General features: G+C 37.5%; 1 protein-coding gene and 1 long non-coding RNA gene across 3 annotated transcripts in view; one reads left to right on the top strand and one right to left on the bottom strand.

Moving 5' to 3' along the window:
• Nucleotides 1-13,506, top strand: part of IRAK3 (interleukin 1 receptor associated kinase 3) — a 45,679-nt gene that overhangs the window by 11,879 nt on the left and 20,294 nt on the right. The window contains exons 2-6 of the mRNA XM_072843154.1: nt 1,416-1,598; nt 4,479-4,543; nt 5,170-5,224; nt 6,476-6,627; nt 10,588-10,652. Coding sequence (XP_072699255.1) covers nt 1,416-1,598; nt 4,479-4,543; nt 5,170-5,224; nt 6,476-6,627; nt 10,588-10,652 — 520 coding nt within the window. The remainder of the gene's footprint in view (nt 1-1,415; nt 1,599-4,478; nt 4,544-5,169; nt 5,225-6,475; nt 6,628-10,587; nt 10,653-13,506) is intronic.
• LOC140642493 (uncharacterized) overlaps nt 1-13,506 on the bottom strand; it is a 55,162-nt gene that overhangs the window by 9,822 nt on the left and 31,834 nt on the right. The window contains exon 4 of one of the 2 annotated variants that reach the window (XR_012038911.1): nt 9,180-9,444. The exons of the other annotated variant lie outside the window; for it this stretch is intronic. This is a non-coding gene — a long non-coding RNA (uncharacterized lncRNA). Of the gene's footprint in view, nt 1-9,179; nt 9,445-13,506 lie in introns of those variants that run through there. 2 annotated transcript variants of the gene reach the window in all.

Below are 13,506 nucleotides of genomic sequence, written 5' to 3' on the forward strand. Positions count from 1 at the left end.
CCGTTACAAATGAGGAAGGGCTAAAATATACCATGTAGTGTTGACTTAGAATCAGAGGTATCAATATAAAAACATGGTTTTGGTTTTGGTTTGTTATTTAAAGATTTTATTTATTATTCATGACAGACACAGAGAGAGGCAGAGACACAGGCAGAGGGAGAAGCAGGCTCGCTTTGGGGAGCCTGATGCAGGACTTGATCCCAGGACCCTGGGATCGTGCCCTGAGCAGAAGGCAGATGCTTGATCACTGAGCCACCCAGATGCCCCCCAAAACATGGTTTTTAATATGTATACAGACAGAGAAATTATAGGTGTGTGAGTTAATGCACATGTATTTCCTAGCTCTGTCTGCATGGAAGGCCTGGAAGCAATGGAGCCCTGTGGTAATGAGTGCGTGTAGCACCTACATCTTGTCTTCTAAATACATTATCTCATAAAATGAACCAGGACTCCTGAAAAGTAATTGATTCCAGGGCTGGGATGGGAGGAAATACATAATGAGCCCAAAGCATAGCATCTTATAGGGTCAGAAAATAAGGAAATGTTCCAAAACTGATAGGGCTTGTCAGAAGAGCACAGAAACCCACCTGGATGGACAGAGCTGGAATAATTGTAGCAACAAAGTAGAGAATAATAATTTTGGATTTTAATCTATAGAATAAGATAAACACTCCTGAGTCCATACTGATATAAGTAAGTTAATTAAATGGGGAAGAATGGATAGTACTTTCTTACAGAAGAATTACAGTTAGTGTATGTAGGAGGAGAAAGGGGAAATAGAAGATCACCACGAAGCAAAGACCACAATCATAGTTCTGATAGACAAAATCCACTGGTGGATGCAAATGTTTATGGGCAAAATCTAAGGAAAAGCAGGATATTTCCATAGTCTCAAAGTATCTCCCCCAACACAGTTATTTTACAGGGAAAGGTAATTTCATAGTAGAGGAACCTACTAAGGTGGCATATGCCACCATCACGAAGCAGTCAAGATCAGTATCGTTAGTGGTAGGACATGGGCATCTTGAACCTCTTGATACTATGTAGTGAGGAGGACACAATAGCATTTCACTGTCCTTAAAGATGAGGAAAAACTGAAGACCATGAGACTGGAGGTTAAAAAGTGGCAACAATCACACTGTGGAAAACTGGGTAGGATCATAGGCCAAAAAAAGGGCATTTGTAGAAAAACTGGTGAAAGTAGAAAAAGGTCTGCAATTTAGTCATCACTGGTCCTGGTCATTGTACTAGGGAACATAAGATGTTAATACTGGGGGCAGTTGGGTGGGCAGTATATTGCTAAAATTAGTTCAAAATAAAAATGATAAATAATATGAAATAAAACATACACCCCCGAACAAGTATTCCAATAAAAGTAAATTATTTTTTGGTTCTTCCTGTTGCAATTTCCACAGCGGAGAGACTCTTGAGCAGCTGGCTGGATGTTCGTCACATTGAAAAGTATGTAGACCAAGGTAAAAGTGGAACAAGAGAATTACTTTGGTCCTGGGCACAGAAAAACAAGACCATCGGTGACCTTTTACAGATTCTCCAGGAGATGGGGCATCATCGAGCTATCCATTTAATTGTGAACTATGGTAAACATTTATGATTCTTACGACCTGGCTCTCAATCCATTTTATTTGCAATATAACTTGTAAATGTAAATATTGTATCTTATTCGAGACATTGACTGGCCATGCTGTGTCATTGATTCCTGACCTGAGGCTTTATCTGAAGGCTTTCATTACTTTGTTTTTTTAGGACACTTTCTTTCCTTATTGCCTGAGTAAGCAACACATTCCTTTCTACCACTTCTTTAGTTATTATTTTTTTTTTTAAGATTTTATTTATTTATTTGAGAGAGAGAGCATGAACAGGTGGAGGGCCAGGGGCGTTTTAAATGTCAATGATCAGCAATTATTTTCTAGTTTTGACATGAAATCCATAGCTTTCTGCTGGCTTCTTAGGAAAGCCATTTTCTTTTCTTTTTTTTTTCAGGAAAGCCATTTTGAATCGTCTATTTTACATGACAATGAAGTATCATCTCCCTGTCTCCCTGACAAAAGGACAATGACTTTTAGTGCCTGTACTTCAAATTTTGTTCTGCACAATACTTATCTGTGATGTTTTTTCTTCTTCTTGACTAATTGCCCTGGCTAGAACCTCTAGTATGATGTTGAATAGAAGTGGCAAGAGCATTTTTTTTTCTTGTTCCTGATGTAAAGGGCAAAACATTCAGTTTTTCACAATTATATGTGATGTTATTTATCGGCTTTTCACAGATACCATTAACCAAATTGAGGAAATTCTCTTCTATCCCTTAGATCTCTATGACAGGTTACTGGGTTTCATGGGTTAGTTCTTCATTTGAACAATGTGCTATATTACATTGATTTTCGTGTAGCAAGCCAGTTTTGGATTCCTGAATGAATCCTGCTTGATTACGTCATATAATCTTCTTATATTAGTCTGCTAATATTTTGTTGGAATTTGTTGTTTTTCTTATTGTTGTGGAATATTTTTGCATCTATATTCATAAGAGATATTGGGCTCTAGTTTTCGTGTGTTGTTTTATCTGGCACTGGTATTAGGATAATATGATTGGTCTCATTGACCAATTTGGGAGTTGTTACTTCCTCTTCTCTATTTTGGAAGAATTTGTAAAGAACTGATTTTTTTTTTTAAATTTTTATTTATTTATGATAGTCACACAGAGAGAGAGAGAGAGAGAGAGTCAGAGACATAGGCAGAGGGAGAAGCAGGCTCCATGCAGGGAGCCCGATGTGGGATTCGATCCCGGGTCTCCAGGATCGCGCCCTGGGCCAAAGGCAGGCGCTAAACCGCTGCGCCACCCAGGGATCCCAAGAACTGATGTTAAGTCTTGTTTAAATGTTTGGTAGGATTCACGTGGGCTTTTGTTTGTGGGAAATCATAGATTATTAATTCAATCTCTTTCCTTTGCAATATATCCATTCAAATTATTTCTTCTTGAGTTAGTTTTGGCAGTTTGTGTCTTTCTAGGAATCTGTCTATGTCATTTCAGTTATCTAATTTTTTACATACAGATGTTCATCATATTCTCTTATAGTTCTTTTTATTTCTATAAGGTTAGTAGTTACGTCTCCTCTTTTGTTTTTGGTTTTAGTGATTTGAGTCTCTTTTCTTTCTTGGCTAGTCTAACTAAGGGAGTGTCAATTTTGTGATTATTCCAAAGAGCCCACTTTGGTTGCATTGGTTTTCTCTTTTGTTTTTATATTATTTAGTTGATTTATTTCCACTGTAATCTTAATCCTTTTCTTCCTTCTGCTTGCTTTGGTTTACTCTTTCTTTTGTAGTTCCTTAAAGTGAAAATTCAGGTTATTGATTTAAGATCTTTCTTCTTCTTTAAGGTAGACATTTACAGTTATAAATTTCCCTTTCAGCGCTGCTTTTTCTGAGTGCTGTAGTTTTGGTATGTTGTGTTTTTGTTTTCCTTCATCTCAAAGTATTTTCTAATTTCCCTTGTGATTTCTTCTTGGACTCACTGGTTATTTTTGGATTTGTTGTTTAATTTTCATGTATTGGTGAATTTCCCAAATTTCCTTCTGTTACTGATTTCTATTTTAGTTCCATTGTGGTCAGAGAATATGCTTTATATGATTTCAATCTTTCCTAATTTATTGAGGCTCATTTTATTGCACAAGATATGGTCTATCCTGGAGCTTATTCAATGTACACTTGTGAAATATGTGTATATTGTTCTGTTTTGGTGTAGAATGTTCTGTAGAATGTCTGCTAGGTCTATTTGGTTTATAGTTTGTTCAAGGAGGTCTGTTATTAATTGATAATGTTGTGTTGCCAGTTTTCTAAACAAAATAATTTTAAAAACAGAATGCAATCTAAGAAAAACTAGAAGATGAAATTAAATTTCTGTGGTCTGAATGAAAATGTCAGATGTGACAGCAAAATATTTCAGGATTTTCATCTTTTGTAGGAACCTACATAGGCTACCTCGATTCAAATAGGACAGAATTTACAGTGTACATTCAGGAAGGGGTGGTAGGTGTTTATGGTTGACGACACTTGCATGTACACACATACACATCTCTAATATCCAATGGCACAGAATGGGATAAAAAATAAAATACAAAAAATAAAAACTAACTTATGGAGATATAATCCCATGACTGTAAAACTTTAAAACATATGGGCAAAAAGCTTTTTTTCTTTCAATTTTCTGCTTTATACTTTAATATTTTTAACGATGTCTAACAGTAATTTAAGATAGGTATTTGTGTGTTAAGCATGTTTGCATAATGCCTGATGCTTAGAAAGCTATTCACATATGCAAATTTATAACCATTCAGAGAATGAAACTGAGATTTAGAAATTAACATTCCTAGCAAAGTGGTTTTTTTCACAGTCTAAGGAAGAAAAAATGTGCTTAATAAAGACATAACATTTTTCTGTATGTAACTCCCCTATTTCTCTTGCAGGAGCAGCCTTGAATCCTTCAGAGCAGAGTCATCAGAGAGATGGATTTCCAAACATGTTACCCAAGGTAGAGTGTATGTGCATAGATAATGAACCTTGAACTCCGTTGCATGTATAATTGAGCATGGGGAATGAAATTGTCAGACAGAAAAATGCTGGATTTGCAGGCACTTTTTCTAAAACCAGAAAAACCTTAGCTCTCTCATTACTCTTTGTTTAGTTGAGGATTCAGGAAATTAGAGATTTGTGAGTGTTTGAAAGAGTGAAGAGCTTTCTCCTCGCAGTGATCTGTCATAGATGAGGCTTAGAACTATTAAGAGCGCTGTGAGCTATGCATTTGTCTTAATTCAGCTTTTAATTTTCCTGTTCTAGTTGGCATTTTGCATGTTACTGTTGGATTTTATTGGAGCAAATAAATTGGCAGTGATCATTTTTTTATAGCAGTAGAAGTCATTTAAAATTGAATATAACCATGACATTGAGTTTTTGCAGTGGTATGGAAGACTTAACTGTATATGACAATGAATACTATTGAATTAAATAAAGTAACTTTGCTTTCTACTAGCTTTCTTCTAAATTAAATTCTACTCTATTGCACTGTATAGTCCAGGGGGAGCTTTGGGTTTCTGTTACGGTTCTGTTCTTTCTAGACTTATGAAATGGAATTATTTCAGTGTGTATTTCCTCTCTTAGGAAACAGCCAATGTCACAACGGATAATGTGCTTACTCCTAAACATAATGAAAAAGGTAAAAAACTTTTTTTTTTTACTTTAAATCATGCTTTGCTTTAAGTTAACTTACAGGGAGGAATATCCAATAAACCTATTAGCTGTTCATTAATATGCAGGTTTAAAAAAATATGCAGGTTTAGGGTCAAATTTTCATGGATATTGAAATACTGGCAGTTTTGACCGACACGGAGCTCTGATGGATGATATATTATGGTTATATTAAAAAATCCCATTGGCCAATGGAACATAGTGGTCTCTTCCCCAAGGGGTGAAATTTGCATTTTTATGTGTCATAGGAAAACATTTAAAAATTACATTGGGTTTTATATAGTTTTAGAAATTTTCATAGCCCTTGTGGAGATCTTTAGAGATGTCTGTAGAGCAATGCTGAAGGTCACTATGAAAATCCCATTATTTTCCATATCAGCTTTATTACTTTATTAGCAGGGAGAATAATTTAGTTCTACCTGGGAATCATTCTGATAAACTTTAATGGCTAGTTAAGGCTGCTTTGCCTCAGCTTTACCATTAGATCTGCATGTTTTTTGGTTCAAAAAGAGAATTAGAAAAGTTGGGTAAGGTTTTGATCCTTTAAGATTTAACAATAAGATCTACATCAAACACCAAATGTGGAAATACAGCCAAAATTTGGCTCTGAAGGATTTTGCTACGCTTTTCCCTTTGAATATGTATGTGATTACCTTTTTAAATGTTTTCTCCCAATCTCTGCTTTAGATGATTTTTTGAAAAGCTGAAGCATCTTCCTAATTTACTCTGAGGAAGTAGTTCAGAATTTAGAGGATTTGGCTCATGAAAAATGTTTCTATCGGTCATGCTTGGAGAATATTGTTTAGTCATAACAAAATTTCCACTTCTATAGTTTTAGAGTTTTTTTGTTTTTAATAGTTTTAGGTTCATAGTGAGCTAAAAGCAACCTATTGATCTAATGATGAAGAAATAGAACTTTGGAAAAGTTTCCCTAACTACGTTCTTTGGCTGACCTCTTTGGAAGGATGATAGAACCACACGGCTATTGTTCAGAAATCTAAAAAGCCATTTGCTCTGTGGAATGGTGGGTGCCAGACACAAGTAAAAGTGCAGAGAGCATATGGTGGGCTTTTGGTTTTGGTTCCTGGGTCTTGCACGGCTGGCTTTCTGCTGAGCTCTGATGTATTTCTAATATGGAAGCCCTGGTTCTTTATAATGGTGTCATTGATTCTTAAAAAGAGAAAGAGTAACTTATCTTCTCCCCACTTTCCTTCCTAAGGAATATTGTTTAAATCCTCCATCAGCTTTCAAAACATCAGAGATGGAACCAAAAATTTCCACAAAGACTTCCTAATTGGAGAAGGGGAGATTTTTGAGGTATACAGAGCGGAGATCCAAAACCGAACATATGCTATTAAATTATTTAAACAGGTATGGAAAGAATTACTATCACAGGATATCAATTCCATTTATTTGCTCATATTTCATACTAGAATGTGTCATTTTTCATCAACATTGAAAGGAGGTATATTTGAAAATAAAGTTTCATAAATGGAAATAAGATATATGAGCTCAGGTGACGGGAGAAAAGACTGTGAAATGAGTGCCTGTCTTGCAGGAATGTGGAAGTGAAATTCTTCCCATCCCCAGATGTGTCGAAGGAGGAGGACTTTTTCTGAAAAGCCTTGTAGGACCTTTGGCACTTTGCTTGTGCTGGTCTGCTCCAGTTTTCTTGCTCTTTTTAGGATGGGCAGGGTCAGCCCCAGGTAGCTTCACCGGCTAAGCCACAGGCTGATATTAGGTGCTACTTTATAAATTGTCATTTATCACAGTTCAGGGGGGCTAGAAAGAGGAGGCCTCAAGTAGGAAGAGCAAGGAAATGAGCAGAGTAGGAGTTTCTGAGAAAGCTGAGTGGCTGCAGCCAGTAAAGCAGAAAGGTATTGAGGAGTCAAACTCAGGAGTCAGGAGGATACTGGGGTGCACACATAACACCCTAAAGAGCTGCTCTTCATGTTCTGCGTTGTTAGTCAACAGTCAGTAAACATTTATTAAACTCTCGCTGGGCTGGGTGCTGAGCAAGGATGTATAGGGTGGAATTCTATCCTCAGGGAGCTCAGTCTTAGGGAGCAAACAATCAAGTAAAGAAAAGATTAACCTGTGGAGTGAGAAGTCCTTGAGCAGAGATTTGTGTAAAAGGAGGCCACAGGAGCATAAACAAGACAGCCAGAGCAGGGGCACATCCAGCACCCAGAAGAGTGCCTGGCACAGAAGGACTACCCGATAAACATTTCTGCAACACACAAATGGAAAAGTGGGTGAAAGGAAGTTACCTTTCAGCTGGATTTTGAAAGATGAGTAGAATTTTGGCAGGCAGCGAGGGACAGGAAGTGCTTTCTGGGGGAAGTAATAGCTGGCCCAGCAGCCTGGATGTATGTGTGTGATAGCATAGGTCTTTAGAGTAACAGATCATTCTGTGGAGGAGACCTGAGTGTGGGGGTGCGGGTGGGAAGGTGGTGGCAGACGATACTGGAATGACGGGTCACGCCTGTGGCTGGTTTCTAAGTGGGAGAGTGAAAGGACTAGCCTTGTGTTTTTGAAGTAGAACTTTGATTAAAGGTTAGATGATGGGCTGGAAGCCGGCAGAGGCATTGGAGGAGAGATGGCAAGGGCTAGACTGGAGATGAAAAGAGGGATTTTTCAAGATGTGTGATAAAGACATGGATGGGACCTAAACTAATGTCCTCAATCCTAATGTTAGAGTCACCTCGGGACCTTTTCTGAAATGCTCCTGTCAGCATCAGGTTAGGTCAGAGTAGTGGTGGTGGTGGCAGGCATCAGCATTTTTAAAAAGCTCCCCAAGTGGTTCAGGTGTGCAGCCAGTGTTGAGACCCACTGCTGTGAGCCAGGACAGAGGCCAAGAGAAGGTGTGTCTAAGAAATGAGGTGAAATGGACCAAATCTCATGGTCAGTTAGATAGGACTGGGGAGGTAGGGAAGAGGATGGAGCTAAGCCATCCCTTCTCTGCAGCTTTGATTACAGGGCCCCTCTTTTTTTCTTTAATTATTAATCTGATTTTTCCAGTTCCCTAAATTGCATTTTACCCCACTGATTCTATATGGGCGCTTCAAGATTCCTGAGGACACAAGAGATGAGACCATTGGGTACCTCGGTGGTTCAGTTGGTCGAACATCCAACTCTTTCTTGATTTCAGCTCAGGTCATGATCTCGGGATCATGAGTTCAGGCCCCTGTGTTGGGCATGGAGCCTACTTTAAAAAAAATTAAGAAGAAAAAAGAAATGAAACTTTTTACTGGTAAAACCATTCAACAAAAAGAAGGTGGTTACTCTGGAGGTGGTCTAACTGAATGAAGCTTTTCCTAGGGCCATGTGTCCCGGCCCCAGCTGTATGTTCTTTCAGGGTTGACCCCCAGGGCTACCTCCCTCCCCAAAGGCTCCAGCCTTCTACTTTCCTCTTCTCTCTATGGCTGCCACCAACTCACACTCCCTTTGGGGAGATTTTTGGTTTTCAGTTTTTTCCTTCCAGGGGTCTGGTTTCAGAATGGAATGTCATTGCCTTTAGATCTCCTTTGTTTCCTGTCCCAGAATTCCTGTCCCACAATGATCATTTGCTTGATTGCCTTCCGGTATGGTTTTGGTGACCCTCCAATGTGCAGCCACAGCATCATAGCATTATCTCCTAATACTGATTTCTTCATCCACCTCTCCCAATGGACTAGATGGTTTTCTTTGAAGAGTCTTATTTATCTTTGTATCCCAGAGCCTTCTTACAGAGCCTGGCCCATGGAAGTTGCTCAATGAGTGTTCATTAAGTGAACTGAATGACGCATGTACGTCCTTTTGATGAATGTAGTTGCTAATCTCTAGGAGTAAAAAGACAAGAGCTGACAAAGTTACCAAAGACTTAGAGACCGTACAAAGTCCTAAGTGCATGCATGTGCGCACACACACACACACTCATCAGGAAAGATGGGATAATTTAATGAAGACTTAGCCACAGAGCATTTGTTTTTTAAAGAAATGTGGTTTTGTAATATTGGGACATTAACTCCAGTAACCTTTCTTCAAGGGACTGAAGTGGGGGAATGTACAAGATGCGTGAGTTAGGTGCGTACAGATCACCTGGAGCTCTTACAGTGTTGATTCTGATTCAGCAGACCTCGTAGGGACCTGATATTCAGCATTCCTCGCCAGCTCCCAGTGAAATGATTCCTCATTCACAGATCAAACCTTGAGCATTAAGAGTACTAGGTTAGCATGAACACAAAAACTAACCCCTTCATTTTTCAGATTAAGAAAACAATGACCTCAAAAAAAAAAAAAAAAAGAAAACAATGACCTCACGGATATTAAGTGACACAAAGTCACAAATATTGAGTGTTAGAAATAGGACTGAGACCCAATCCACCTGGCTCCCAGGACAATGGGTTTTTAAAATGTAAATTCTCATAAAACGGTCCTTGAAAATGATTTGTTAGCCTAGTTTATTGTTTCTGACTTCCTGGATTAACTTGGAAAATAGCTTCCAGAATTCCTGTTGGATTTCTCTCCCTTTCTTCCTGAGAACAGAGCTCTAAAAACCCTGCCCTGTCTTTCAATTTACAAATGATAGAAACTTACAGCTGATGGAGCCTAAGAATATTTAACTCTTTCTTAGTAGAAGTTAGGACCTGGAGATGCAGAGACCTGCCGGGACATAAGGGTTAGCAAGCCATCAAGAACAATACCAGGTAGAGAGTAGGTGCTCATACAATATCATCAAATTCATTAATTTATTCAGTAAACTAATAAATAATTCATATTTATTCAATTACGTGTCAGGCACTGGGCTAGCTTCTGAAACTCCTTTGAAGTAAGGAGTTATATTTTTCAGTGTCTTAGTAAGCCCATTTTTTTTTTCAAAATTAATACGAAGGTAAACTGGAATTGTCATATCCAAATGACCCAAATGGTAAATGCCAAATTAGTAAAATCACTTCTAACCAGAATGCAGCCAAGACAAACTGGATTCTCTGTGAGATCAAGTGGGCAGGTTCTAGCATGGGATTTTATTTAAATACATATATAAAACTTTTGAATTTATGAAAATGCATACAGAATATGGTAAAAGGGTTTGAATGTAAAGTATAGCAACGTGACACGTTGCATGAAAGACTTCGAACTCAAGAGCAGTGGTTCTCAATCGGCTGGGGAGTTGATGGATTTTTGCAAATCTGATGACAGCTAAGGATCCTTTCCCCAGAAAAATGTTTATATGCATTTACATCAAAAACATCAGCTGTGTTTCAGGAAGACTAGAGCCTGGGTTAAGAATCCCAGAATTACAGATCCTTTGCTTAATTTTCTTTTCTTATTTTTCTGTGTGATATTTAGGAGAAAAAAATGCAATGTAAGAAACAATGGAAGCGGTTTTTATCTGAGCTTGAAGTTTTACTACTGTGAGTATATTTCGTCTGCAAGTTTTCCCTCTGTGCCTGGTTTTCATCTTTTTGCATCTTTGATTCTACAGCACAGTGCTTGGCATGGCTGGCATGCAATAAATGTGGGTTGGATATTTGAACATTGGGTATGTTTTTGACATCTGCTTTCGCATAGTCCTGAGAATATATTTTAAAATAGACCATTCACACAATTCACTTGAACACATTTTAACAAGAAACCGTCACCAGGAAGTGGGTTAAATCATGTGCGACTAACATGGCTGAATGTAAAATAACTCCTAGAACATTAGAGTTGTATATATTTTACCATTTCCCCCTTCCTTAGAGACATTTTAGTCAAGAAACTGTTTCATCAGTATAACCCTCTTCAGGAAGAGAGTTTAGACAAAGAAATCAAGTGCTTTTGATGTGCATATTATTTTCTGGGAATTCATTCATGAGCCTGGGAGTCCTCAGAGACAAACTAAAATGACTTCATTTTCATATATATTCATATCTGCAGCTGTGCAGCCTTGCTCATCGAAGGCCCTTAACCCTATAGAGCTCACTCATCACCCTTTATGAAAAGAAAATGTTCTTTTCAGATGTTTTCTAAAGCAATATGTGAAGTGGGTGGTGGAGGAGGCATTGTACTACATCCTTCTTTTAGGCCCCAGACCAGAAATCAAAATATTAGAAGTCTAATCATAAAAAACTTACTGCATATCATTTAGTCAACAAATAACTAAAACCCAAATCATAATAGTAGAAGCTTTCTGTATTTAAGTTTTATTTATTTGTTAATGCATATATAATAAGTCGGAATATTTCAAAATTCCAAAAGTGCCAAAGGGTAAACCAAAAACAGACTGTTTTTCCCCACTATTATCTGTAACCACCCAGCTGATTTCCCCAGGGCAACAGTTACCAGTTTTCTGTATGTCTTCCCAGAGATAACTTTATGCATGAGCATGTATGTATTTAGTTTTCTTATTTTCACACCAGGGGTAGCAGAGATACATTGTTCACTTTGCTTATTTTGATATTCCATTGTATTCAGTCTTGTAATTTAATTACCCATTCTCATATTGATGGAGTTTTAGGGTTTTTTCCTAATCTTTTAATATTAGAAAGTCACGATGCTGCAATAAGGAAAGCTTGTCTGTATGTTATTTTGTACCCGTTTGAGTATATCTAAGTTCCCATAAATATAATTACAGGGTCAAATGGTTATATGTGTTGCATAACACCAAATTCTCCTCCAAAAGAAGTACCAATTTACACTTACAGCAGGCATACATATGAGTTCCTGGCTCCCATATTTTTGCCAATATAGCGTTTATTCTTTACTTTTAATTTTTGCCAGTGTGCTAGGTGAAAATGGTTTCTCAGTATGGTTTAAATTTCTTCGTGTATTATGAGTGAATCTTTTCACATATTAGGAGACATATTTCCTTTCTGTGAAATATCTGATGCTATTCTTTGCCCATTTAAAAAAATATTAGGCTATTGGTATTTTTCTTAATGATCTGTAGGAGCATTTTATATATTAGAGAAAATTAGTCTTAATCTCATGAAATACAAATATATATATATATATATATTTACCAGATTGACATTTGTCTTTGCCTATTCTAGTTTTTGCTCTGTGGAAATGGTTTTAATGTAGTTGAATTTAATCTATATTTTCTTTTATGGATTGTGGATTTTATATCACAGTTTCAAAGACCTTCTCTAGTGAAAAGTTATAAAATAATTCTACCATGTTTTTTTCAAGTACTTTTATGGTTTCATTTTCTACATTTATATATCTGATCCAGTTGGATTTGTTCTGGAAGGTATTTATATATGACTTTAGAGAGAATTAACCACTCTATGATCTTGAATATTCTTGGTGTGCTATTATTATTTATATTGCTAATATTTATTTAGTTTTAGGCTTTATTCCAAGTACTTTACATTCTTTAATCCTTACAACAGTCCTGTGAAGTAAATACTCTTATCCTCATTTTGAAGATGTGGAAACGGAAGTGGATCCCACCTTTTTGAGAAGCTCCAACTCCTTTCCTAAATCATCTTCAGTCTCCTTCTCAGATATTTATTAATGAATAAATCAGATATAGCCCTCTCCTCCCACAACATGCTGCCTGGGGTGGGGTTAGGAGAGAAGTACATAAGTAAACAGGCAATTTCAGTAAGCGAAGTGGTGAGATGAAGTATAGAGTGCTGAGAGAGGGGAGCGTGGTAACCTGGGAGCTCCAGAGAAAGTCACGTCTAAGCTGAGACCTGAAGATGAGTTTTTTTTTGTTCAATATTAAGGGAATTTCTTTTTTTTTTTTTTTTTAAGGGAATTTCTTAACCATTGTCCCTTAGGATTGTAAACTCGTTGGGATGTGGCATCGGATTCCTTTTTTTCTCTCCTTTCCCAAGGGGTGGGAAGGGAGCTAATAATTTTTAAGGACCTGACATTTGGCTAAGTAGTTAACTTTTCATTTAATTTTCATAAGAAACTTGGGAAGTGGTGTTTTATTTTTAAAAAATTTTAAAAAAGATTTTACTTATTTATTCATGAGAGACACACAGAAAGAGGCAGACGGAGAAGCAGACTCCCTGCAGGGAGCCCGATGCAGGATTCTATCCTAGGGCCCTGGGATTACCACCTGAGCCAAAGGCAGATGCTCAACCACTGAGCCACCCAGGCGTTCTGGGAAGTGATGTTTTAATTATTGTTTAGAGTTGAAGAATATTCATCTGTTAGCGCTGCCATCACAAAAGAGACAGGGTGACTTAAACAGAATTTACTTTCTTGTGGTTCTGGAGGCTGAGAAGTCCACAATCAAAGCAGATTTGGTTCTTGATGGGGTGCTCTTTA

This window comes from Canis lupus, chromosome 11 (assembly GCF_048164855.1).
Source record: "Canis lupus baileyi chromosome 11, mCanLup2.hap1, whole genome shotgun sequence".
NCBI lineage: Eukaryota > Metazoa > Chordata > Mammalia > Carnivora > Canidae > Canis > Canis lupus.